Below are 27,784 nucleotides of genomic sequence, written 5' to 3' on the forward strand. Positions count from 1 at the left end.
CCACATGACATACGTTGTTGTACTGATATAATGAACTGGCTTCACTGCGAAACAGCTAATGAAATGATAAAAAGTGCCTTTTGAAACGTATGTATTCGAGAAATGGCCTCAATGTCTAAGAGTACAAAAAGATTGTAGCTCGTTGCAGTTAATTATGTTGAAAGAATTATGTGACTTAGCAGCCAAGAAGATATGAAATACATATACACTTAAAAGAATTGTCATTCAATCGTAATCTATGTTTCAATAAACGAAATTTCATATCAACGTGATTGTTCCATTGTCCGGACTATTCTGCCTCCCTGTTAATTCGGATACGGGAGACTCCACTGTATTTCAGATTACCTGGTTGAAATTTTACTGTCATTGCAAACTGATGAGCAAGGTGTGATAATGTAAATGAGCACAGCGGCTAATGAAATCAACCAAAACATAAAATTTTTACAAATTAGGTGTCTCGTATTATATTTATATCTTTATTATAATATCATATACTCTGTAATTTAATTATGTACGAATGTATGTATTTATTGCTATGTATGTATCTGTTATTGTATACGTGTATATCTATATTGCTTTGCAAAATGTAAAATATAAAATAAATGTTTGGGAATTCAAAAACTTCATTTAAACTATTGTAGTAATTAATGATCCGATGATATTTTTGGCATATATGACATTGATAATAATGAATGACATTAATGAAACACTCAACTGAATACAAAATAACAAGCAATCGCCTGTTACCTGATACTGTTTCCACTGCGTATTATTTCGAACAAAAATGCGACTTCACGGTAATAGATACCGATACGTTTGTCACAGTACTGCAACGATATTCGATGTGATACTCCTCTAAATATACTTTTAGTAACATACCCTACTACTGAAACTGGATAATGTTATGCATGAATAATGCGATTTATATATTTATCTCCAAAACCAAACAAGAAATAGCCTTGAATAAGCTTTGATCGTGAAAGATCGACGGGAATTGACTTTTTATCCCTGACTGCTTCCACCGCTTGCATTTTAATGACATTTGCATGACATACAACTTCTTATCGATCAAGACAAAGGTTGCATTACAAATACCATTTCTGATGATTACGGATGATTTGTTGTAGTGGAGTTAAACAGCACTAACTCAGAGGCAGTGTAAAACGTATACATATAGGCATAACCTTAATAAAATTATGGTATAACATCACTTATTCTGAAATATTTAAAAAATGAAAAATATATATGTCGGAGATGAAAGGACATCGAAGCCCCCCCCCCTTTGGAACTTCAGGATAATCCCCTAACATTGTAATCTAGAGTCTACTATAGCTGTAATGAAACAATCGTAGTTATTCAATCTGATTGTAATTGTTCGAGATTAGTGACAGTGAGATTTGGCTCGAGGCGACAGTGATAGTATGACCCTCATTAAAGGAAATACCCATAGAGGTACCTGACAGTAAAACATTTTTTTCTTTTTTTATATTTATTAAAATTTACAATCAATTCTCGCATTGAGAATTTTCAGTAATTTTTCTGGCGTGGCGCAGTGACATGGCTGTTTATTTATAATAAGTTAATACTTATTATAGATAAGTATAATTTATAAGTATTATAAGTAAGTGAATATTACTTAATTTAGATAACTAATTGAATCTAGCGTTTAGGTCTAGCGGGTAGTGCCTCTTCAGCCTGCGAATCTGGTCCGTCGTATCAAGTAGTCCAGTGATTAGGGGATTTCGGTGTTTGTTGACTCTTTTGCTATATCTGTCGCTGTATTTTGCTATTTCCTCTTTGACTGTGGGTATCTTGAGGTCGCGACGGATGGTTTCGTTGGTAACATACCAAGGTGTGTCTATTAAGGATCTTAGCGTTTTCGATTGAAGCGTTGAAGTATTTCAATGTTGGAGTTACATGCTGTTCCCCATAGTTGGATTCCGCAGGTCCAGACAGGTTTTATTACGGTCTTGTAGAGGGTAATTTTATTCTGTATGTTTAGTTTGGAGCGTCGGCCCGTGAGCCAAGAGAGTTTTTTTAGTTTGTCCTTTAGTTGCTTCGTTTTATCTGAGATGTGTTTTTTCCACGTTAGTCTCCTGTCCAGGGTCATGCCCAGGTATCTGACTGAGTCCCTGCTAGGAACTGTTGTGTTGTTGATGGTGACCTGGGGGCAGGTTTGTTTTCGGAGCGTGAAGGTTACATGTGAGGATTTCTTTTCGTTGATTTTGAAGCCCCATTTGTGAAACCACTTTTCCATGGAGTCGAGACTTCGCTGGAGAGTGGATGAGGCTATTACCGGGTCTGCGTGGGTAGCTAATAGCGCTGTGTCGTCTGCAAATGTCGCTATTGTTATATCGTTTGATATAGGTAGGTCGGCAGTGTAGATGGAGTACAGTAGGGGTCCGAGGACACTACCTTGGGGTATGCCGGATTCTATTGGGAATGTTGCGGAAGTGGCGTCTAGGCATTTAACAATGAATTGTCTAGTGGTTAGGTAGGATTTTAGGATGGAGTAGTAGGGGTGAGGTAGGATCTTTTTAATTTATAGTAGCCCTTTTTTTCTTATAGTATAGCATATAGTATAGTATAGTATAGCATCTTTTTTTTTATAGTAGCCCTTCATGCCATACTTTGTCGAATGCCTGTTGGATGTCTAGGAAAACCGCTGAGCAATATTATTTCTTTTCGAGTGTCTGGCTGATCGTATGGGTTATGCGGTGGATTTGCTCTACTGTTAAATGTTGTTTTCGGAAGCCGAATTGGTGATCTGGGAGTGTTTTCAAGTTCTCTAGGAGTGGAAGGAGTCGGTTCGTGAGCATCTTCTCGAATAGTTTGGACAGGGTAGGTAAAAGACTGATTGGACGATAGGAGCTGGTTTCGTATATCGGTTTACCGGGTTTAGGGATGAGGGTAATCAATGAGATTTTCCAGGCCTTAGGATAGTGTTCAAGGCGACGGATAGCATTAAAAATCGATGTGACGAGTGCTATCCCTTTTATGGGAAGTTCCTTGATTGCTTTATTGCCTATTAGGTCGTATCGTGCAGCTTTCTTGGGGTTTAGGCGACTGATCGTTTCTATAGTCTCTGCAGAAGTGAAGGGTTCGATAGGAGGGGACATTTGGAAGGGGGTGTGCAAGTATTCAGTAACGTCTGCGGCAGCTTTGGGGGAATGGGGTTTGAATACTTTTGACAAGTATTTAGCAAACAGGTCGGCTTTTTCTATAGATCTTCGCGCTCATCCACCTTGCGGACGGCGGATCGGTGGGATTATTTGTGGGGGGCGTGTGAGTTTCCTGGAGGCCTTCCATAGTAAGTAGTTGCAGTCGGCTGTGGGGGATAAGCTGGCGAGATATTTTTGGAAACAGTCGTTTTTATAATTTTTTAAGGTTTTGGATAGCTTTCTAGTTGCGTTGTTTAGTTTGCGTTTGTCATTCGGTGTTCTATGGGTCTGCCATACTCTTCTTAGTCTACGTTTTTCTGCTATTTTTTTTTAATATGTAATGGGCATATTCTCGTTTGCTGATCGACGTCTTTGTCGGTGTGGAGAGGCGGATTGCGTTTATTATGCTCGTGTTTAGGTATTCCGTGGCTGCTTCGATTTCTTCCTTTGTTTTTAGTGGAGTTAGGGCTGAAGTTGAGTGTGTAAAGACTTCTCTAATGAGCTGCCAGTTGGTGTGTTGGTTGTGAATGGAGCCTTTAGGTGTATTCTCGATGATTGTTGAACTGACTGTTGCTATCACGGGGGAATGATCAGAGGAGAGATCAGCCGAGGAGTTGATCTGGGCGTGTCTTGATGAGATATTTTTAGTTACAGAGAAGTCGAGAAGGTCGGGTATTTTGTTGGTGTCAGTGGGCCAATATGTGGGTTCGTATGTGGTGAGGTAGTTGAGGTTGTTGTTTATTATGCTGTTTAAGAGGTTTTTGCCTCTTGCTGTAACCAGTCTGCTGCCCCATTGGATGTGCTTGGCGTTATAGTCTCCTCCAATTATGAATCTATTGCCCAGAGTGTCCAGGAAGTTATCAAAGTCTTCTTTGGCGATGGAGTGTCTGGGACCGCAGTATACTGCTGAAGTGGTGATTGTGCCATGACAGTCTTCTATTGCTACGTTTGTTGCTTGGAGGTAGTCTTTCTGGAATGATGGAAGTTCGTAGTGCTTAATACTTGCTTTGATTATTATTCCGGTGCCACCGTGGGCCTTTCCGTTGGGGTGTTGGGTATGGTAGAATTTGTAACCATTTATTTTCAGGTAATTTTTGTCGGTGAAGTGGATTTCCGATACGAGCATTACGTCGATTTGCTGGTGTTTTAGGTTCTAGTTCAAGTTTGTGATGCGCTAGATCGTTGGCGTTCCAAAGAGCTATGCGCCTTGGTTTTATTTTGCGTCGGGACGTATTAATTTATCCAGGATGAGTGTTAGTAGCGATAGCAAATTATTTATTTGCTCTGATTGTTTCTCTATTAGCTTTTCAAGCCTAGAGGAGTTGTCTGTGTTAGGTGGGTTGGGGACACTATTTTGGGGAAGATTCCTTTGGCTATTCGGGTTATTTTGGATGCGTTGTACTGCTTGGGCATAAGAGGTTAAGGTGGTGATGAATTTGGTAGGACTGGGTGTTTTTTTGGTTGAGGGGATTGGGGTAGTCGTGAATTTCGGCGGGCTGGGTGTTTGGTTGGTTACCTCTTTTGCTCTGAGTTTAGGGTACCTGTTTGTGTATAGAGTTTTATAGGCTGAGCAGCCTTTATAGTTGGCAGGATGGTCACCTTGACAGTGGATGCATTTCGCTGGGGTTCCCGGTGATTTAGCGCACTGGTCAGTGGAGTGAGTGCCTGCACATTTAACGCAGCGGAAAGTATGGTTGCAGTATTTCTGCGTATGACCGTACCTTTGGCACCTTTTGCATTGCACTATTTCTTTTTTCACAAGCGGTGGTTCGAATTTTACTATTGCGTTCATTAGGCAACTGATATTGTAGATTTCCTTATTGTTAGGCTTTTGTTTTATATCTATGAAAAATAAGGATAACGGGTCTTTCGAGACTCTATGCCTTATATTACTTACGTTGATGACTTCGTGGCCGAGTTTTGAGAGTTCGTATTTGAGTTCGTCTATGTCTGATGAGTGGTGGATGTTTCGTCGGACCACCCGGAAAGGCCTTTCCTGTTTGAGTTGGTAGGTGTGGAAGTTGGCGTTCAGGGTCCTAAGTATCTTGGTGAGTTTTCTGTAAGCTTCTGGGTTCCTCGGCAGTATTTTTACTTTGTTGTTATTTATCTTTAGGTTGTAGTCCTCCTTGGAGATATCTCTCTCTAAGGACTTGATCATTGTCTGTATGTCGATGACATCGTCCACAAATATTTGTGGGGGAGGGGGTATTCTCTGTGATTGTTGGTTTGGCGGTGGGTCTGCGATTTCCATGGCGTCGTTAGTGGATTGCAGTACGGCGAACCTGTTGTGCGCGTTTATTTGTATCGTTGATTGTTCGTTCCGGGTGTCGATTGTGTATGGTTTTGCTGTTCCTATTTTCCGTTTCTTGGTAATATCAGCGTCGTTGGTGCGGAGAGTTCTGCTACACTTCTGCCACGGGGGAGGTAGCGCGGGGTAGTTGCGAGTCTGCTCCGGAGACCCTGGTCGCGATTGCTGGGCCATCATCGAGCTAGTTTATTCAATATGAATAACTAGTCGTGAGGCTATGAGGCTAGCATTCGAGTTGGGATTAGGTGCGTGGGATTTTCTTCTCCCGAAAGAATAGCAAACACTTGGCTGTGTTCACTTTCGACGGTTGGGCGACACGTGTTGTTTTCGGACTACACTGGAGACACGTCTGCACGCTTCGGCACTCCACAGCGAACTGGTCTTTAGAAATGATTCGGAAAACAGTGTTTTTTGGGTCTGAAGGACCTTAGCTAGCAAATTACTGGGATTTATGATGGGTCCTTAAGAATATTGCGGGTACGCAGCAAGGATGAGCGGACATCTGTTTCCCGTCTGGCCCGCGGTGTGTGGCCTGGTCTAGGTACAGTGTTGCCCGACGCAACATACTCCATGATAAGACACGACAGACCGAACGCCAGTCAAGGAGGAGGAACAGCAATCCTCAAAACAACCCCATAAAACACAAAACAATTCTAAATGACAAAATAACAAGTTTCAAAATCCTAGAAACAACGATCATAAAAATAAGCAATAAGGAAAACTTGTTTATCACTGTAGCCTACGCAACCCTCGGAAACCAGAAAGAATTTAGCGACGAATTCAATAAACTTTGCGAACTCTTACAGCTCAATAAACCGTAGAACTACTATATAATAGCAGGCGACTTTAACGCAAAACATACGAGCTGGAAAAACGAAATAAACAACACGAGAGGCAACTTCATTAGAAACTGGCTAGACAATAAAAGCATCCACTACAAAACAAACTTATACACCTCCGAGCTACCCTCTTGTCAGAAGGAGGCTCACACCTGGACATATGCCTAGCAGATGCGCGACTAAAATTTCAAAACCTACGTTCAAATAACACTGTCACAAAGCCGAAATAAACCAACAAGTGAAGTACAGGACTGCTCAAATACAAACGAAATAGAGATGGAAATCATACACAAAGACGACGAAAAGGACAACATCAACAAGGATCTACCACAATATAACGAAAGCTGGAAGACTGTAACTCCCAGAAAAGAAAGAAAAATAAACACAAACACAAACGATAGGAGGACCACAGAAACAGAAAGACAACAATGGCTACAAGAAATTCCTAGACAAAACTCCTTCAGCTCACTGACAGAAGAGATGGACACAGACCCTACAGAAAAACCAAGAACACACACTCCCAAGCCACCACCAATCTACATAGACGCTAAAATAATAGACCCCCTCATTGATCTGCTAAACAGCACGAGACGAAAAGAAAACTACACTATCAAACAGCTCAAACTGGATCAGGTGAAAGTACAGACTAATACCTCAGAAACCTACAGGAAAGTAACAAAAGCGCTAAAGGGAAAAAACGCTGGGTATCACACTTATCAACCCAAATCCGACAAAAGCTACAAAGCAGTAATCAGAGGTCTACACCCTAAAACAAATACAAACAAAATATGCAAGAAATTGGCCAAGATCGGACATCAGGTAGGAACGATAAACAATATAACCAGATTTGACACTAAGCAACCACTACCGCTATTCCTAATAGAGCTAGAACCTAAAAGTAACAACAAAGAAATATTTGCAATTAAAAAAATCTCAAAACAATAATCACAGTTGAGCCACCCAGACATAAAAAAGACATACCACAATGCTTGCGGTGTCAACAATATGGACACACAAAAAACTACTGCAACAGAAACCCGGCGTGGGTCAAATGCGCAGGAAAGCACCTAACAGTAAACTGCCCACACCCGGGGAAAATAAATGACGTAAAATGTCACAATTGCGGTGGAAATCACCCAGCCGGCTACAAAGGCTGCGTAGTCAGAAAACAACTACAAAGCAAACTTTTCCCGCCGATTCGAAACAGGACACGCAACAATTTCCACACGCAACAGGACAACACAGAATCTATGTCAACACCAAATACACAGCATGTAATGAACAATAACCACACTAACATCAACACCGTTAGAAATCGAAGCTACGCGCAAGTAGTCAACCGGTCGTCACCCTTAGACAGTCAAGAACAGAACAACCACAGCAACGGTACTACAGAAATCAAAGAGTTAATAAAACATTCCATAAAAAACACCGAAATACTCACAAAAATTATAAGCGAACAAAACGAACTCCTCAGACAGCAAACAGCAGATAACAGTCGTGTTACAATTACTTACTAACATGATGAGCAAAAAATAAAAATAGACACGCTTAAAATAGCAGCCTGGAACTCTAACGGCCTACAAACTAAAACATTCCTGTATAGCAATAACATCGATATACTACTCGTCTCAGAAACACACCTCACAATAAAAAGCTACATAAAAATACCGCACTACACCATATGCAACACCAAGCGTCCCTCAGGGAAAGCACACGGAGGGACGGCAGTAGTAATAAAAAACGACATTAAACATCGCCTACACAGCCAGGTCAGTAAGGAACATATACAAGCAACCACCGTTACTGTACAGACTAGCAGCAACCATTTACAGTTGCCAGCAGTATATGTACCGCCGCGGCACAAAATTACATCGCAAATGTGGGAAGAGTACTTTCGACACTTGGGTGACAAGTATATTGCAGCTGGAGACTATAACTCAAAGCACACACTATGGGGATCAAGAATCACCACACCTCGAGGCAGAACCTTGGAAAAATACATTAGAAATAATAACCTCAATATATTATCCACAGGAAGACCGACATACTGGCCGACAGACCTGACCTGCTAGATTTTGCAGTTACAAAGGGACTAAACGCAAATAAACTAAACATAGCACCCAGCCTCGAGCTTACCTCTGATCATAATAATTACATACTGAAACAAACCTTTACAGCAGCACAGAGACGCTATGCAATAAAACCACTAAATGGCAAATATTCAAAGAAATAATAGAGAGCAAAATCAGCTGCAACATCCCACTGAAAACACCTGAACACATCGATCAAGCAGTAACAACATTTACAGAAACTATCCAAGAAGCAGCAAGGGCAACCACTATACCTGAAACAACCAACAGACAAACAGAAACAGTTCCACTAGACATCCTCGAAAAAATTAGAGAAAAAAGAAAGGCGAAAGCAAAATGGCAAAGACACAGAACAAAAGAAAACAAAAAACACCTAAACAAACTCGCAAAAGAAATAAAAAACAAAATAAAAGAGCACAACAACAACGAGTTCACAAAGTTCATCGAGTCACTATCTCTTCACGAAAACTACAACTACTCTCTATGGAAAGCCACAAAAAAAAATAAAGAAGACAATAAAAATGGTACCAGCAATCAGAAGAGCAGATAACACATGGGCAAGGAGCAACGAAGAGCAAGCTGAAGAATTTTCAAACCACCTATGCAACACATTTACCCCACATAACATCAACAACAGCAACCACAATAGTCATACGGACGAAGATGCGCTAACCACTAGTACACCAGCTGACAATAACTACACCATACCCGAAGCAACAGCACAAGAAATCAGAAACATAATTGAGAAAACAAAAAATAATAAAGCACCAGGAATCGACCTAATTAACGGCAAAATCTTGAAAAACCTTCCACCAAAAGCGATAAGACAAATCACAATAATAGTTAACGCAATACTAAGAATACAATATTTTCCAAAATCTTGGAAACTGGCACAAATCATAATGATACCCAAACCAGACAACGACCCACACGAAACCAAATCCTACCGACCAATCTCATTACTTCCGGTGTTCTCTAAGATACTAGAGAAAGTAATTTACGACTGAATAAAACCTATAATAGAGAAGAATCAACTAATACCGGATCACCAATTCGGATTCAGAAACGAACACTCCACAATAGAACAAACGCACAGACTCGTCAATGAAATCTTACAGGCGCTGGAAACAAAACAATATTGCACGGCACTCTTTATGGACATCGAAAAAGCATTCGATAAAATAAACCACACTAGCCTACTCCAATCAATCAGGAAACAGTTCCCGGAGCAGATATACCAACTAATCAAATCATACTTAAGCAGCAGAAGCTTCATAGTAAAAATCAAAGACACATACTCTGAAGTTAAAGAAATCAAGGCAGGAGTTCCGCAAGGAAGCGTCCTAGGACCAATCTTATACACATTAGACACGGCCGACATACCAACAACTAACAATAGCAAAATACTGACATTCGCGGATGACACAGCTGTACTAGTCAGGCACACTAGCCCTGCAACAGCAGTTACATTACTACAAGAACATATCATAAAAATAAAAAAGTGGCTTCAAGCAAAACAAATCAAAGCAAACCCCGAAAAATGCAAACACATTACATTCACACTGCGAAAACAGAAACCACCAAGCATTGTACTAAACGGCACACACATGATACAAACAAGGCAAGTCAAATACCTAGGACTCCACCTAGATGCACGACTCACATGGAAACAGCATATTAAAGCAACAATAGACAAAATACAGATGGCAAGGTGATAAATGTACTAGCTAACAAGTCGAAAATCCAAACTAAGCATAGAAAACAAACTAAAAATATATAATATGGTCATAAAACCAATCTGAACATACGGAATAACCAAACCAGATAACCAAAATAGAGGCAATACAATATAAAATACTCAGAACAATAGCAAACGCGCCATGGTACGTTAGAAACGAGGACATTCGGAAAGACCTGGAAATACCAACGGTCAAGGAGGAGATTAACAGAAATGCAAGAAGGTACAGAGAAAGAATGGCAACGCACCCCAACCGGCTGGCAGCGGAAACGATCGGCGCAACAAACATAAAAAGAAGACTAAAAAGGAAACACCCAACAGATCTCACAAAGGACGTAACCTAACATACAAACACTCACCACACTAAAGAAATAAATCAATCAAATTCGAAGATGGTATCCCACTGGGGGTAGCCATCCACATGTTATATTATTATACCACTAAGCTATAATATTTTACCAAATGTCCTACTGGACAAATTGTAAAATGTAAATAAATAAATAATTAAAAAAATTGGGACCGCAAGAAAGAATGACTTTCCGTCCCGACGATGCCACAGAGGAAAACTATGATGGGATGTGTCTAAGGACACGAGATCATCGGATTCGTCGGGGATAGCCTTCGTTCGGAAAATAAGGGAAATTGACGAATTGGTCAATCTCCATATCGGTAGTTAGAAAAAGATGCTAGCCGCCCTCGAGAGAAAGTTGCTGGTGGGAGACGTCGTTCGTCGAAAAAAATAGATTTCCCCTATCTTTCCTTAGTTGAGGCAAAGACTGTTTGTCTGTTTGAAGGACTTTAGGTAACTAGATCTTAGTGTTTATAACGGCCCTCGGGCTAGCTGATCAAGTACTGTGGAGACGTGTCGGCATCTGGTAACCATCATACCCGAAGAATAGGATCTGCGTGTGGCGAGCCACGGGACAGAAACCGTTGGAATGTTTATTGTCGCGTGCCGCTACAAATATTTCTTTTAAGGAAAGCTATCAGTTCGCTGTTGAGTGCCGAAGCGTGCAGACGTGTCTGTAGTACCCAGTGAAGTTCGAAAACAACACGTGCCGCTCAACCGTCGAAAGTGAACACAGCCAAGAGTTTCCTATCCTTTAGGGAGAAGAAAATCCCATGCACCTAACCCTAACCCGAATACTAGCCTCATAGCCTCACGACTAGTTATTCATTCTGAATTAACTAGCTCGATGATGGCCCAGCAATCACGACCAGGCTCTCCTGAGCAAAGTCATAACTACCCCGCGCTACCTCCTCCGTGGCAAAAGTGCAGCAGATCCCCCCGTACCAATGATGCCATTAATTCAAAAAAGCGAAAGATAGAAACATCAAAAACAAACACGAACGACATCCGGAACGAACAGTCAACAATATGTGACGGATGAAAAGAGAGAGAGAGTGCGTTTCGTCCCGGGACTATCGGTGGACTCGTCAATAAGGCTATGCCCGGTAGTCCCTGCCTTAGACGTAGAGGGAGTCTCGCTAGGTGCGGTATTTGTATCAATCGCTCGTATATTCGACCGCTAGCGAGTTAGACAGACAGACCCGTTGTCGTCGTAGCCCTCTAGTGTTGGCGGTTGGTACCCGCGGCTCGACCTATCGACGTCCTATTGATACCGATCCGCCACAAATACAAATAAACACTCACAACAGGTTCGCCGTATTGGAATCCTCAAACGACGCTATGGAATCGCAGACCCGCTGCCAAATCAACACGCACAGAGAATCCCCCCTCCCCAACCAATATTTGTTGATGATGTCATTGACATCCAAACAATGCCAACCAACGGTGTTGGTGTTACTGTGGTTATTATTCATTACATGCTGTAAATTTGTTGTTGTCTCAGTTTCTGTGCTATCCTGTTGCCCGTAAAAGTTGTTGTGCGTCCTGTTTCGAAGCGGCGGAAACAGCTTACGTTGCAATTGTTTTCTGACTACACAGCCCTTGTAGCTAGCTGGGTGCTTTCCATTGCAGTTGTAGCATTTTACTTCATGTCAGATATTATCGAGATAACGTATGTTTTCTTTTCAATTTTTTCTAAATTAAGCTTCTACCAACGTATTTGTAAAATCTTTTTGATTAAAATGAGACTAAACACGGTGCAATACGAATTATATTGATTTACCAATATGCATTTAATAACATTCAGCATAAGCAAATATGCTACGAATTGTATCATGCTTTTTGCCATTTTAATCGGAAACATCTAACAAACAGTTGGTAAAAGTTCTATTCAGTGGGTATTAAAAATAAGAAAATTTGATTTTTCAGCTGAAAAAGGTCTCAGCTTATTACGCAGCTTCATATTTTATGCGTCGCCGAATACTTCGACTCACAGTCCCTGTTTCTCTTTCCTTTTCAATCGCATTATTCTTTTCTACGTTCGCCACGTGTAACACTTCGTTGTCACTAGCTTTAGGAATAGAATCGTTTCTACTTCTAGTTTACTATCTAATTGCGGAATTTAGATCACGAATTTCAGTCAAGAATCATCAAGACATTGGACGAGACAATACTAATGAAACAGAGAAATCTTTTTACTGTTTAGAATTTTTTGAAATTAAATTTTCACTAACGTACTTGTGAAATTTTGATGATCAAAATAAGACTAAATACAGCGATATGCGACTGTTACGACCGGTGACTCTTTGCGTAACACGGAATCCATTCCTCGGTCGATGAGGCCACTAGCTGTGCAAATATAATTAGTCTGACCGCAATAATCATAAAGAACTGTCATAAATCTAAGCTTTTCGATTTTACGCTTAAGCCCGTTAATTGGTATAAAACACCTTCAAGTCAAGAGGTTCCTTATGGTTATTGCTCCATCAGGAAAAAAAGTAGGGAAACGGGGCTTTCCCATTTTTCCCGAGATTTTCACCCATAAGCGATCAGTGGCGGGGCGACCAACACCCAGCAAGATTTTTCTGTTGCGACAGCATCGTCACCGAACTTCACTGGTTTATCATCTACAGATCGGTCAACACATCAGCACTGGTTTCTCATCGTTAGATCAATTAACATCTCAGCACAGGTTTTGCATCTTTAAATCAGTCATCGGTTTAACTTATATCTATAAGCACCAAGCGTCACTGTCTATGTGTACAAGTTGTTGGAATAAAGCGTGAATTGTAACCTGTTACCTCAGTGTTATAATCAATTCAACCATCTCTATCATCCTGACCGAAATAGAGGATCGATCATTTCGTGGCATCGATTTCATAATCGAAACGGGAATTTACGATTCCCGTTGGCGCGCTTCCTCGCGATCGCGTCTCTTCGCGAATGGTCGAACGAAGTGAGATGTATCTGAACACGGTTACTCAGTTAAAGCAACAATTACATGAAATACGGTATATATGCATTACAGCCAATGCGTGGTCTAATAGAAGAAAGAGTTTCCTCGGTGTCATTGTACGTTGCTTAGGTTGAATTGCATTCGAGCGGCAGCCAGCAACTTTGGCATGTATGAAGTTCAAAGGCGTACACAGTTTTAATAAGATTGCTGATATTCTTCGTCAAATTCACTTAGAATTCGATTAAAGTTCTGAGGTGATATTGGGTGTAGCGCGTCAAATAATCACTTGGTGTTTAGATCAACAATATATTTATTAACAAGTGTCTTCTTTTGATCGCGTCGCGTATCGCTCTCGGTTTCGCTACTCAGTCTCGCTGCGTGGTTACAACGCGACCTTTTCACTTCCTGGTTCAGACCTAACCGTCGATCGGATTCGAATCTTTTCTTTTTGTTGCCCCTCAATATCCCCACTATCCACGCGTTTGTTAGGCGTTCGAGACCGTTGCCGCGCGTTCTTCTCCAACGTTCGGCGGAAGGACCGCTGGGATATAGATGGTTCATTAGGCACTTTGCTTCAGCGGTATACAATGTTGCCAAGTGTTGCCACTGTTCTAGTATGATACAGACAGTAATTATAGACAATGCTGGTAGCTCCGTAAATGCATTTCGTTTGTTTAGCATATCATTTAGCATTGGTGTAGATACTTTTCAATGTGATAAATACATTGAGAGATCATCGGCAACATCTGCATCAGGAATCATGAAGATGAAAATTATCTAACTGATGTTGAAGACGATGCATCTTTCACCTTGGATATCAGACCGTGTTTATCACAACATTTTAGACATGCACACATGTCTTTAAGTCTATGTACTACAATTGATTGCGTGACGGTAATGTGTGAAAAATGTGATTAACAACTTAATTAACAACAACGTTATGTCCAAATGCAATGCATTACGGAAATGTACCGCACGTCCTAAATTTGCCGAAATTATGCAAAATACATAAAGTTATACTTTGAACAGAACGGGAATAGCAAGATGGAATTTCCTATGCGATCTCGTTGCAAACACCACTAGTAAAAGTTTTAGATGTCATCCAGAGAGAAAAAGGGCCACATTATGGCATTGCGTTTTCGGTTTTGTGTTTAGAAAAAGGTTAGAAACATTAATAAAAGGTAATACAAGTTTTGTACGCCATTAGTTAAAGGATTATTGAAGAGTTCCTATACAAGATTGGTATCATCTCTTTATTTTGCCACGATTGAGGCTAAGTAAACTGCAGTTATAGCGTTCTCGTTTTTATAATTCAAATCTCGATGGCCGAATTACATCGAAACGAGTCACCATCCACAATTACATGCAGAACTTGAAACGGTTGTTGCTGACAAGTACGTATAGATAAAATAATTTCCTTATTATTATTGCGATAACGTATGCAGTATTATTTTTTTACGTAACTTGTCTTCTCCTTTTTATGTTCCTTAGGGACCGTCAGAGGATATTGATACCACACATGATGACCTTTTCGACTTTGGATCGTCACAATCTGAAATCTATAATTGAGTTTCTATTAATACAGAATTAGAAATCACAAAATTTTCTTCCACGAAAGTCGTGATTTGCATATGTTAAAGGATTATCCATTGATTCGACGTATATTTTCTTTGATATAACACACCAATGTCTTCTTCTGTATCCGTGGAGAGATTGTTCAGTTATGCGTTAATGATAAAATTACCAAAGAATAACAAAATTTTATATTTAACGTTTGAAAGAAAGTTCATTGTAAAGGCCAATATAAAAAGAAGTGTACAAGAAAGTGTGAAAAAAATACTTTATATTCAGTATATTAAACATGTTCCTTTATCTGCAACATGATATAATTATAATATAGTTATAATATATAAATATAACAATTACAAATATTTTAATTGGGATAAACCTTTATCCGATTAAGTGATATTTATATTATATCGACTTCGAGAGAGGGGACTTCTAATTCAATGATTATATCTTTTTCTTTCCTTTTTTTTCATGCATCTTGTAGGATATACTCTTTCGTTAATCTTGTTAAGAAAACTTTTCCGATTTGTTTATTCTAAACTATGTTCTGTTTTAAAACATTAATTTCACCGATGAATGATATACCGATTTCGTGTATGTCTATCGATTTCCATGGAACGGCTTGATGAACCAAAACGATTCCTGTTGCATCTCATAGAGCATATTCTCCTGTTGGTCTCGTGATATAATCTTTTTGCGTTAATTTTTCAGTGATTGCTCTGCAATCGTTGAACTGATATTAAGATGTTTCGCGTAGGGTATGTCTTCCGTTGATCCCATTAAAGAATTTTTCACGCATGATTATTGTCAAGTAGTCAGTCAAGCAGTCATGACCATTTTTATATATGCGTATCGATCGCTCTGTGTTGGATCAACCAGTTGGGATAAAACATCCTGCATCTTGTAGAGATAGTCTAATGATTGGTCTCTCTTGTGAAATTTGTTCAATTTCTTTATTCTTATCGTTATTGCAAATGAACTGTCTTATTCGTCGTTTCATTCGGTTGTATCCCACCGTTTCTCACAAACTAGTTGCTGGAAGTGATGAAATTGGGCGATTGTTTTACAAAATTTTCATTGGGAGAGTACATCGCCCGGTTCTAAATATAGGTTTGTCATTCAATGCTGACTTGTTTCGTATATTTTATTACTAACTCCTCGTTTCAAAGATATTTGGGTCGTTTCTTGACACATTGGTCGTAGAAAGTAGGCTTCAGCTGTTTTTTGGCGAAGAAAGTCCTGGTAATCTTTGCATTTCTGCAAGTACCTTTTCGTCATAGGATTCATTAATAAATGTCTTAGGCGTTAAATCAGATGTAGCAAGGCCGTCTAACGTTTTAACACGACTAAGAGCAAAGTAGATTTGGTCGTTTGAAAAATTCTTTTTGCCAAGACCAATTACAGCCCTGTTTGGTGTAGTTTCTCGTAATTTATGTACAGTCACTACAGCTTAGGATAAGGGATAACATTCTGCGTTTAACGTTAATTTCATAACCTTTCATCGCCTGAAATGTTGCAGATATCGGAATGTAGCCATCGATGTCTTTGAATTTGCTTTCAATGGATTCGTCGTTAAATTTTATAAGCACTGAGTCCGGGAATGCCCCGTCTTTCAGTTGATTTCTTCAAAGTGTTGACGATGTAAATTTTTTTACGACTCCCGTTGCGCCGTTCATCAAACCACCAGAATTGACACGTTTCGTCGTAACATTTCGTGATCTCTCAGCTAATGCTATTGTATGCAACATTCCGCTGCATTTATTTACGTTTGCAGAAATAACATTCTTGGAGGATCATTTTCCATATCTAGCGAAACTCGTCTTACTGAGTAAGTAATGTATATACAATGTGATTATGCTATCTCATTTTTGTATCATTTTCGTCCATTAAATGCTGTCGGGAATATTCTTAATGCTGCACCAACTACAAACTCTCAGAATACAGGAATTCTCCTTCGCTCGCATAGTATTTCTTATTGAGGAATTGTTATGTCGTGAAATCGTAAATTACTTAATAGGTCGATAAGCTCTGTATCGTCCTTCTGCCTTATATGGTATTCGTGACGAGTTCGCAGATTGAAAATTGGTACCAAGAATTAATATCTGCAATGTGACTGTAATAATCACAACTGTAGTTGTACGAAACAACAATGTTCTTTTACCGGGGATAGCTATATAGTGTCACCAAATACAAGTACATTTATGCGACATAGTTCTTCGCTGGTCTTGAATTCTTACAGTCTGTGTTCTCAATCCTCATTTGTATAGTTTACCTTGGCACGTTTACCTGTTACGTCGAGATAGGTTTCTACGGCTTTGTCATGACATAACCTGGTCTATGTCTAGATTACGAAGGTCTAGGCTACGTCGAGTGCTGTCGCGTGAACTATCTGAATTGCAAATTTTATTAAGTATAATTTAAATTTTATAAGAGTGTCTGTATATACTCTTTTCTGTAACCGTGATAAAATTAATTAGTCATGTACCGATGATAAATTGTATTAGAGACTGATGAATATTCCTAATTGTTGCATTAAATGAAAATAAATAACACGGAATTGTAACGATAAATAAACATGTAATTGAATTTTAGACACTTTGTATTAATTTAACTAACCAGTTTAACAAAATATTTAACGAAAGCTACTAAAAGACATTTAAAATACAATTACATAAAGTAATTAAATCGCAAGCAATGCAAACTCATGGTATAGGTAGAGAATATTGAGAATATTTAAATAGAAAATTAAGCGTTGAAACTAGATCACGTAGATGCTATTTTCGGCAGAAAACAGAGCTGTAGACTCTTTGTAGATGCAATGACTTTCATGATATCTTATTCTTCCCATTGACTTGTTAAATAGACATAAATTTTTAGCTCATTACGAATGGTATGCTTGATGTTTGATTTGATGTTTGATTTAGAGTAATACTCTGTCCGTAATTGCCCCGTAGAGATTTAAAGTCCATGGAAAAACGCCGTACATAAGTAAATTTTAGTAATAATTATATTTGTAATATTTGTTATATGCGAATAGTGTTATGGTACGTAAATGATTATTTTTCACGTAAAACCAAACCCTGTAATGATTGATGATACGAATCTGCCACTGTGTAATCGCTTATACCTAACTCTAGTTCTAACAGCAGCTCATAGATGGCGCATATCAAATTTCGATTGTGTAGCAGAGAGGAAACTTCGTCTCTGACAACACAAACAAAGTACAGAATAGGCAGAACATGCAATGTCTTTTCACGTACTACATTCTGGGGATCACATGAACTTACCTTTTTTGTGTTACATGCAACGTTATCTATTCATTATAGCAGCGATTTGAATTATGATTAAAACTGAAGACTTCTACAAAATTATAAATAGAATTTAACATAATATAGAATTTTACACTTGCACGTATTTCTGCCTTAGAAAATCGCAACGCAACCTATGAATTACTCAAAAAGACAAATTACGCTCAGTGAAGAGAGCAAGAAAAACAACAACGAGAGCTATAAAAGAGCAAGAAGATCAACAGAAACCTGCTTCTGTGGATAAATATTTATTGACCGATCAAGTACATCATGAATGTATTAAATCTAAGGATCAAATTTTGTGTAATGTATTATGTGATGTTTTTCACCATGTCTTGAGCGATATCTTACATTTTCTACAATGTCTTGCGATATTTTGCAATATCCCAATGTATCCCATGTGTGTGTTATTGACTTTGTGAAAATATTACATAATATTATATTTGTTTCTATAGTATCTATTAGGTTATTACGTTTTACGTAGTTTCAATAACGAGGAAACAATTCCAAATGGAACAAAACCAATATATACAATAGCAATGAGGATTGTTGGTATATGTGCTTCCGGTTCATCTTCGGAAAAACATATATATCCATTAATCGTTGTTTCTACACACAGCGACAGAGGAAGTATCGAAAAATCTTATTATTATAAGATCATGCATAACAATTACCGGAATAAATGAGAGGAAGTTGTGTGAGACAATTAGGCCAGTGTGTAACCCGCTCTGTAACGTATCGACGCAAACAGGAAGTTTTTTATGACGTTCTACATGGAAAATAAATACGCGTCTTTGTACGTATACTTACTTCCTAATGAGACTTAAACGTTAATCGATAACAGGGTAACGGAAGCTCTTGGGATCCTTTTCTCCTCTGCTTTCTTCGCTCCTTTCACATTTGCATTACACACTGATAAAAATTTAAGCAAGTAAACTGTCAAGAACTTTTTATACTGTTATATTTATTGTATTAGATTAGTGTGATCGGGATTTGACTCAACCCCGATATATATACGAGGAATACGAGGAAAAATTATATTTATAGGGAACGGAAACACGTAAAAGTGTACCGGATTAACGATCGCAAACAGAAAAGATGTCGAACAAACATTATATTTCTTTGTCTTTGCATCACCGGCTCTTGATATAAATTGAACAACTTGGATGTGATATTATGTTACTGTCTGTAACTATCTAACTGTAACTATGTTACTGTTTATCGAATTATACAATTAAATTGGTTTAATACTACAAAACCTGGAGCTATTGCTTTCCTCTCTTCGAGCACGACATTCGATTGAAGAAAGTGAGTATAAATTCAAGTATCATAATTCGTGTTCGGAATTTTGAGTGGCCATCCGTTTATGGACAGGCCCAATCCCTTTTTTAGGAAATTCCGAATTACATGTTCTCCTCGAGCTGTAAACCTGATGACTTCGAGGTTAGGTAAAAACCCCGGGAAAGGACCAGCCAGAAGGGCACGATGGACAGACGAAACCCAACAGCTGGTAAGGAGAATCGGCAACGTAAGAGAACAGTTAATATTGAAATTACTGAAATATTGAAATTTGAAAATCAGGAGTGCCAACTTTAATAAACTTCAAATAGAATACACTTTCGATTAGAATAACGTAAAATTATTTTTTTCTATTATAAATTAGTTTAATGATGACGTTCCCTGTTAGAAAATAAGTTATGTTAAAAAAATAAAAAAATTCTCGGCAAAGCAATCAACGAATAAACATGTAATTAGCAACCAGTAACGAACTAGAAACTAACATCTTCCGTATTAACTCCGTTCATTTAAATATTTTCATTTCAGAGAATACGGGAAAATGCTTCGCATAAGGATTCTAGGATTTAAAAGACTGAAAAATGTGGTAATAAGGTTTAGAGAAAATGCAAAAGTCAGTTTTGGTTTTTCAAATAAAATCATATGCCTTTTAATACGTTAATCCAGTTCGGCATTCTCTATAAAAAAGTATTAACCTATTTTTATCCAAAACTATATTAATTTAGCAGATATTTTAACTTGAATTTATCATATTTAACGTATGAAAGTCAAGGAAAGCAACATCTGTAACATTTTTCTTGAGAAAAATTTTTCTTTCAAATCTTTTTTCTTGTTATACAATTTTTATAGTATGCTTAAAGTACAATAAGAAATAACGGTAGTCTATACACGTTATATTGTTACGTTTTTGTTTGGTTCGTTTTGGTTGTGTTGCCGTTAATTTTTGAATTTAGATTAAATGGTAACGTTGTCTGATGTTTAATGCGATTGGCAATTAATCTCCACGTTTCGACTAACCTGCTACGCGCAGGGGTACTGGCACGGGACAGGATCAAAGTTGGTGAAAATAAATATTCGCTTAATCCTATTATATTTGTAGGAGGTTGAATGATGAGATTACTAGTAGGTATGTAAAATCGTTATTGTATTTAAAATCGTCAATACAATGTCCTAGTCGTAAAACGGTGTGTGTAACGTCGTTCGATCACAGTTTATAATAATCCGTTTGCGATCGCGTCCGTTTATTTATAGTAGTCAGAGGGAAGTCGGAAGATTCAAATTTGTCTTTGTTTTACGGTTACATGTAGCGGCGACGTTGTTTTGCTCGCAGTTTGTTTATTCTTACATTATACGTAACCTAACGAACTTCATACTCCGAAGCAAAACAACAACATGATTTGAATGGAATTCTAACTCTTGTGCCGCTATATATTATTAGACAAATATTCTTCACAACAAATGTTTATTCGTATTCTAATTGGATATTGACAGAATTGTCGTTGAGATTTCGAATACTCGAAGTTACAATCGTCCGCAATATTTTTTTACTCTTATTAATTACAAGATTTCAATTTGATTGATTTTCAATAATTTACAAATTGACAAATATAAACACGTTGATTAACAAAACTGACAAGAACTGGGAAGTAAGGATCAAAGAACTAAAAGCTAAAGAACTAAAGAGCTAAAGAACTTAAGAACTGAGAGCAAAAACTAAGAGCTAAGGGAACTAAGAGCTGAAAAACTAAGAAACTAAAGAATTGAAAGACAAAGGAACTGAGAAATTAACAGCTAAAGGAATTGAGAACTAATCGCTATGAACAAAGCAATTACTCGCCAAGAATTGGGGAACTGATAGCCAAGAACCAAGGAACTAATCACCAAGAACTGTGGAACTAATCACACAGAACTGAGGATTTAACTACTCTTAACTAAGGAATTACCTCTCTATCTTCCATGTCGCTACGCTTATTTATAATTAGATTTAACGTGGAGGGGTCGTCATGTGACGGGTTATTCCGTGGGGGTTGTGAGGCTCGAATTTGGTTTCTATACAAATTGTTAAAGTTTATTTGAATCTCAAAATGAGACGCTCACTCGCGCTATTGGTAGTTTTAGTCTACGTTACGGCGCGTACGCAGCGCGGGGCGTGACAATATAATATGTAAATAAAATTGCCCAGGCGTTGCCTATCCGTATTTATTAATTTTCCTGACCTTGTTAACGACGTAAATGCAAATACATAAGCAAGAAAAATAATTGAGATGGGAGTATCTGAATCTAAGAATACAATTTATCTCACATTATGATCATGTAGCATAACAGACTCAAACCTTTTATGAGTGCGAACAGTGTTCATAACGATCTTTAACTAGCAACAGCTAAGACTGGATGCGGTGCTATCAAGGTCCTCGATAATACGCGCCACAGTTAGCAGTCATCGAAAAAACTTATATCTTTTTATTCTTATAATCAACAAAAATAAAAAATCACTGTGGAAACGTAAAAGTGACCATTTGATTGTGCAAGAAAACTTACGATGAAGAAGCTGTATCTGTGCCTTGTATTGGAATTATGCGTACTGACCATGTCGTAAAGAACTGCCTTGGATACGTCGATTCTTAATTCCATCTACCGTGGATATCGTAATTGGTTAACGCAATCCTACGGTACGTCTGTTTTAGTTTATTTCGTGTTACGTCTTTATGCAATAATATCACTTTCTTTTGGTTAGAGAGATGCTTTTTGGAGGAATTGAAATATTGTGTATCTTATTTTTCATAGACTAATGTTTTATTGTGAATATATATATTTTCGTGATAAAATGATAAGTTGTCGAAATTTTTTTTCGGTAAAAGTAGACAAAAACTTGCACAGCACGGATCATTTTTCTTTTAACATATAAATATTGTAGAGATTATATTTTCAAGTAACATGCGCTATGAATTCTGTGGCACCCTCTTCTGGTTCTTGAGATGAGGAATTTTGCAAACAGTACTTATTTCGAAATTCGTAACGAAACTAAACAGCAGTCCTGAAGTGTATTAAAAGTGACGAGTTGTTAGGTAAATGTGAAATCAAAAAATGTCCATTTCCATTTGTTCTTAAAATACTGGCCAGTCTTGTTATACGAGTACAAGAGGCAGCAACCTGATTGTGATTTCAGATGGAAATTGGGTTTTGGTTAAGTTAGTGACGGGCTGCGCGGGAAAAGTTGATACCTCGCCACTGAACGCCTTTATTTTATAGCATAAATCTTGAAAATATACAGTAGCTCACGAAAGTTTTCACATACTATTAAAACTCTAGACGATTTAAATACGCACGTTAAATTTAAGAAGTGAAAACATACATCTGTATATCTAAAATTAAGAACGAATTCGATAACGTTTGTAAAAGTTCTGAAATCCTTCGTTGTAATTACTTGATCGGAATTATGACATATCGCGCGCAATGCTTCATCACAGATGAAGTATTTTTGTAAATTGTTTTAAAATAACTATTTTGTAGGCACAAGAAATGGCGATCGAATGTCTCAATTACGAAATAAATATAAATTTCAAAAGGAAGTTCCAATAGACGTCCCTTTTCCTTGCAATGTAACAGGTACTTAACCAAATTTATGATTATTATTGTCAAATACTTCATGATATCACTTGTAAATATTATATCGTCGTATTTATTCTTTAAAATCATTATTCAATTTAAATCGCAAATTTCTTTTATTTCCAATAATTTTTGCAATTTATCCTAGGGACAATCGGTAAATTTCTGTAGCAGGAAATTACAGTGAAGGACGCTGTTCTTTATAATTTGTAATGGCCACAAGAATGTCAATGTGATTTCGAGTTCATCCATAGTCTTGTCCTATTAATATCATTTTTGAAGATATATAACATTATAAGCTTCTCACCCCACTGTAGTTTAAGAATAGTAAAATTGATGCTTATCTTTTGAAGTTCACATGTATTCTAATGTATTTACTTTAATTTGTTTAGCCGGCAGGTCTCCAAAAGTTCCCGAGTCGGTTCACCATTTAAAACCAGGAGACATAGATGTTATTGCCGCAATGGGTGATTCCGTGACAATCGGCGCTGGAGTTACTTCGATTTATACGTTCGAAGTGAACATTGAAAATAGAGGCATAGTGGGTAGTATCGGCGGTCAAGGAACTTGGCGAGAGTACCTGACTCTCCCTAATATTCTTAAAGTATGTTCATATTTTACATCTGCATTGTTTACGCACACGATTTGTGTTATCGCCATAAATGCGAATACTGAAATCTTTCATAGTCCGATTTTTCTATATGCAGGAATTCAATCCTAAATTAATAGGTTATTCACTTGGAGACGCTATAAGTACTGATCCAGCTGCGCAGTTAAACGTCGCCGAAGCTGGAGCTATGTCTAAAGATATGACTTTCATGGCGACATATCTGGTCAATAAAATAAAAGTTGACCCGAGAGTAGATATAAACAAACATTGGAAGGTTCGTATGTTGGTAGACAAAGTAATTATATATTATACATATTTACTACATGACAAGTGGTGTTTTAATATGCATATGATCATTGAAATTAACAACTGATTAATGGAACATAAATTCACATAAAATCTAAATTATTCACCTTTACCATTTTTATTCAAATATTAAAATAAAAATTAGACAAGGCCTTTATACGTTCATTAATAAGGAATAAAGATCATAATGAAATTATTGGCATTATAATTCGAGAAGTATTTCACTGCAGTTCTGGTGAACTGTTTTCAAAAGTTAATTACATTACCTTTTATTCACTAGAAACACACTTGCAATATAATTAAAAATTACAATTACAATTTAAAAAGATTAGATGCAAGTATGAAATTGCAAGTATAAGATGCAAGTATAATTTCATTTATTGTTTAATCGTTTACGCAATAATATCTACATTTTTATGTTTTCCAGTCGATTTCGTTGATGATTGGAAGTAATGATTTTTGCTCTAATATGTGTGCAACTTCTTCTCCATGGACTATGTTAAATGATCACAAAATAGATTTAATTCATACTCTTAGAATCTTAAGAGACAATTTACCAAGAACTTTTGTTGCTCTTATACCACCATCTCACTTAAAGGAACTGGTTGCTGCACACCAAGGAAGAGAGTCATTCCTGTGCTATTTGGCATCCATGATTGAATGCTCATGTATGTTTGCTTTACAATTTAGGGATCGAAGACCGGAATATTATAAATTAATTGAGAGGTTTGTATAATTTTCCGAATTTAACTTTTTAAATATTTTGTGCTTGAGGATTAAACACTTACAAGAATTTTGTTATATCATACTTTATATTTAATCTTAGTAATTATAGATAAAAGGGGCTACAATTCCCATTTTAATGAAACTTAAGTATGTTGTGAAACTCAACATTTTTCCTATAGGGGGTAAACTCACTTAGTTTCCGAAATATTTAGAGAAAGCTGCTGCTACTACTATGTTGAATCTGACTTATAAGGCATGGTGTGACTACACATCTACTGTTGCGTGTCTATAAACACATCGCTGCGACCTGCAAATAATCTCTTTGACGGGCGAACTGTTTAATACTTATCCTACCTAACTACTATTCTAACTACCTCGAAAACGTAAAAAAACATTTTGAACGCACAAGTCTTACATATATCAGCGGTTGTCAAAAACTATACAAAGCCGAACCCTATTCTAGAAAAGTATCAATACTGAACAATTCAGTCGTCGCACCGTGAGGAGGCTGACTGCCATCAGACTTTAACGACGGCCTAATTGAAAGACCGATCTACATTCAATACGGATTGCGCTCTTGAACATGCATTTAGTTTTGCAACCTTCAACAAGTAATTCATGTACACACTTTTGAGCTAAATACGAATTGGCCAACCATTTTTTGCTAGAACGCACAGCTTTTGAAAAACTCAATTTTGAGAAAAAATGTAAGAAAAATTCAAATTCGCAACTTCGCGAATGTTTTGTTTATTTACATTAGTAGCTATCGAGATGTGTTTTGGACAAAAAATATTGTGGCTCTCTTGAATTAAATGATATGTACTGTTATGGTATTATAGACATTTAAATATGTGTAGATAATGATTAAAGCGAGAAGAACGCATAGAACGCGTCATTTTTTTGCTTAGATTTTCCAACTTATTTCAAAAATTAAAGGTCTACAAGAGAATCTAACACTAGCACGCGATAGAACAAACATTTTTGCTAAGGACAGCTTCAATAAAGCCAGAAAATCATGTTTTGTTTTTAATGTAAATGCGAAGAAGTTTGACAAAACACGCGGTGACGGCAATGGTACTCAGTGTTACCCAGTGTAAATACCCCAACTTTCATCCTTCTTTCTCTCCGTAAATGAATCATCGACAATTCTCCTTCAGTTCGAAACAGTTTCAATTCACCTCTAGCCTTTACTAAATCAATGGCGTCAATCCCGATTAGGAATGCGGCATTTACCCTAATTATCTTGAAAAAGTGTTGCACCTTTCCATTACCATACCGTGTATCGGAAATCGTTAATTTTGGTAGTGGATTATTCCACATAATTTGTAAAAAACTACGAACTTTTAGTTACTATGATAATCCAAATGATCACGAAGTGTAATTACGAAGCCAAAATGTGAGATGTTTATACTGAAAAAATGCGAAGTCCTGGTAACTAACAAAGGCATTTTACTTCTGTCTCAGCGCGGTGCGACATTTCGCACTGCAATCAGCTTATTTTTCTTATTTCACATTTATGCGATATTATTTCCCTAACACATTTCAAGTACCTTTTGATATATATTTTAATATACATATGAAGAATAAGCTAGTTTGTTTCATTTTTTTAGGTGGCAAGAAATTGACGAAGAAGTCGCTAATTATCCAGAATTTCATAGAAATGACTTCACCGTAGTAATTTTACCGACTCTGGAACATGCAAAAATACCTCTAGCCGAGGATGGATTTGCCGACTTCTCATATCTTAATGCTGATTGCTTTCATTGGAGTCAAAAACTACATGCACTATGTGAGTTTAACAGATGAAACTATACAATTATTTCATGAGTGTTACGTTGATAATCAGAAATGTTTTGTGTTTCCCAAGATGCGAATAATCTGTGGAACGATTTGTTGGAACCAGTTGGTAACAAGAGTAGGTTTCTCACTTCGTTATTTGAAAAATTTCTGTGTCCTACTTCGGAAAGACCGTTCTTGATGACGTATGAAAATTCACAGAACAATGAAACTTAAGGATGGTTAGAGAAGTTTAGAACAGTTTCTGTAAGTGGAAGATGTATTATAATCTTCGTATTTGTCTATTTAAAAATGACAAAAATTATAATCAGCAAATGTTCCAATATAAGAACCAATGTTGGAGCAATAATAATATTTAATTTTTACTGTGGTACTTCACTCATTATCATATTGTTCTTATAATTTAAGTTCTTTGTGAATAAAGGTAATAACGAAAATAGGTAATACGCTGACCAATGGAACATTTTCTCAGTCCTCGTCGGACGTACAAATTCAACATGAAATTCGGCTTTTTCGAAAATGTTGCGCTTTTCCTATCTTTTTGCTTTAGTTACTTAGTTACTTATTTCTTCTTTTGCTTATGTTTAAAGTATATACATATATAGTATATCATTGATATGTTCTTGTTGAGAATTGTGGATCTTTGAGGCCGAAATAATGTTATAGGAACACTAAATTTATATTGAGGATTAATATTAAAACAATGATATATTTATTTCATGGACGATTCCTTATATATTTATCGATACACATTTGCACGCGTCTCAGCACTTTCTTCTATACCCGACTGTAAACCGACTCTTCGACGACCCTTAACCGACCCTTCGACGGATCTTAACCGAACGAGGAGTTTACATTCATCTGTTTTCGAGACGCTTCGGACACACATACTTCCACACACTGATATTCGCATACAAGTATCTCTACTACGCACTTAACCTAGTCCAGCACAGAAAATTATACATGTCTCAACAGTTCTGAACGTGAATCGTGCATGAATCCAGAAATGAAAGAAGAAAGGAGATCTCCAGTGGAGAAAAAGAATCTACTTTTCATATTCACATAATCGTCATTAAATCATAATTTGTATTTTACAATTTGTCCAGCTGGACAATCGGTAAA

The 27,784-nt window shown here is 37.4% G+C and overlaps 1 protein-coding gene across 1 annotated transcript; it reads left to right on the forward strand.

Moving 5' to 3' along the window:
- The first annotated feature begins 6,584 nt into the window (after nt 1-6,584).
- On the forward strand, nt 6,585-27,021 carry LOC126875122 (uncharacterized). The gene is given in 10 exon segments (XM_050637845.1): nt 6,585-7,206; nt 7,260-7,713; nt 8,077-8,223; nt 22,147-22,286; nt 23,128-23,223; nt 23,616-23,827; nt 23,931-24,107; nt 24,567-24,865; nt 26,476-26,654; nt 26,733-27,021. Coding segments are annotated over 10 exon segments (2,472 nt in total). The 3' UTR covers nt 26,879-27,021.
- Nucleotides 27,022-27,784: the final 763 nt, after the last annotated feature.

This window comes from Bombus huntii, chromosome 17, assembly GCF_024542735.1.
Source record: "Bombus huntii isolate Logan2020A chromosome 17, iyBomHunt1.1, whole genome shotgun sequence".
Lineage (NCBI taxonomy): Eukaryota > Metazoa > Arthropoda > Insecta > Hymenoptera > Apidae > Bombus > Bombus huntii.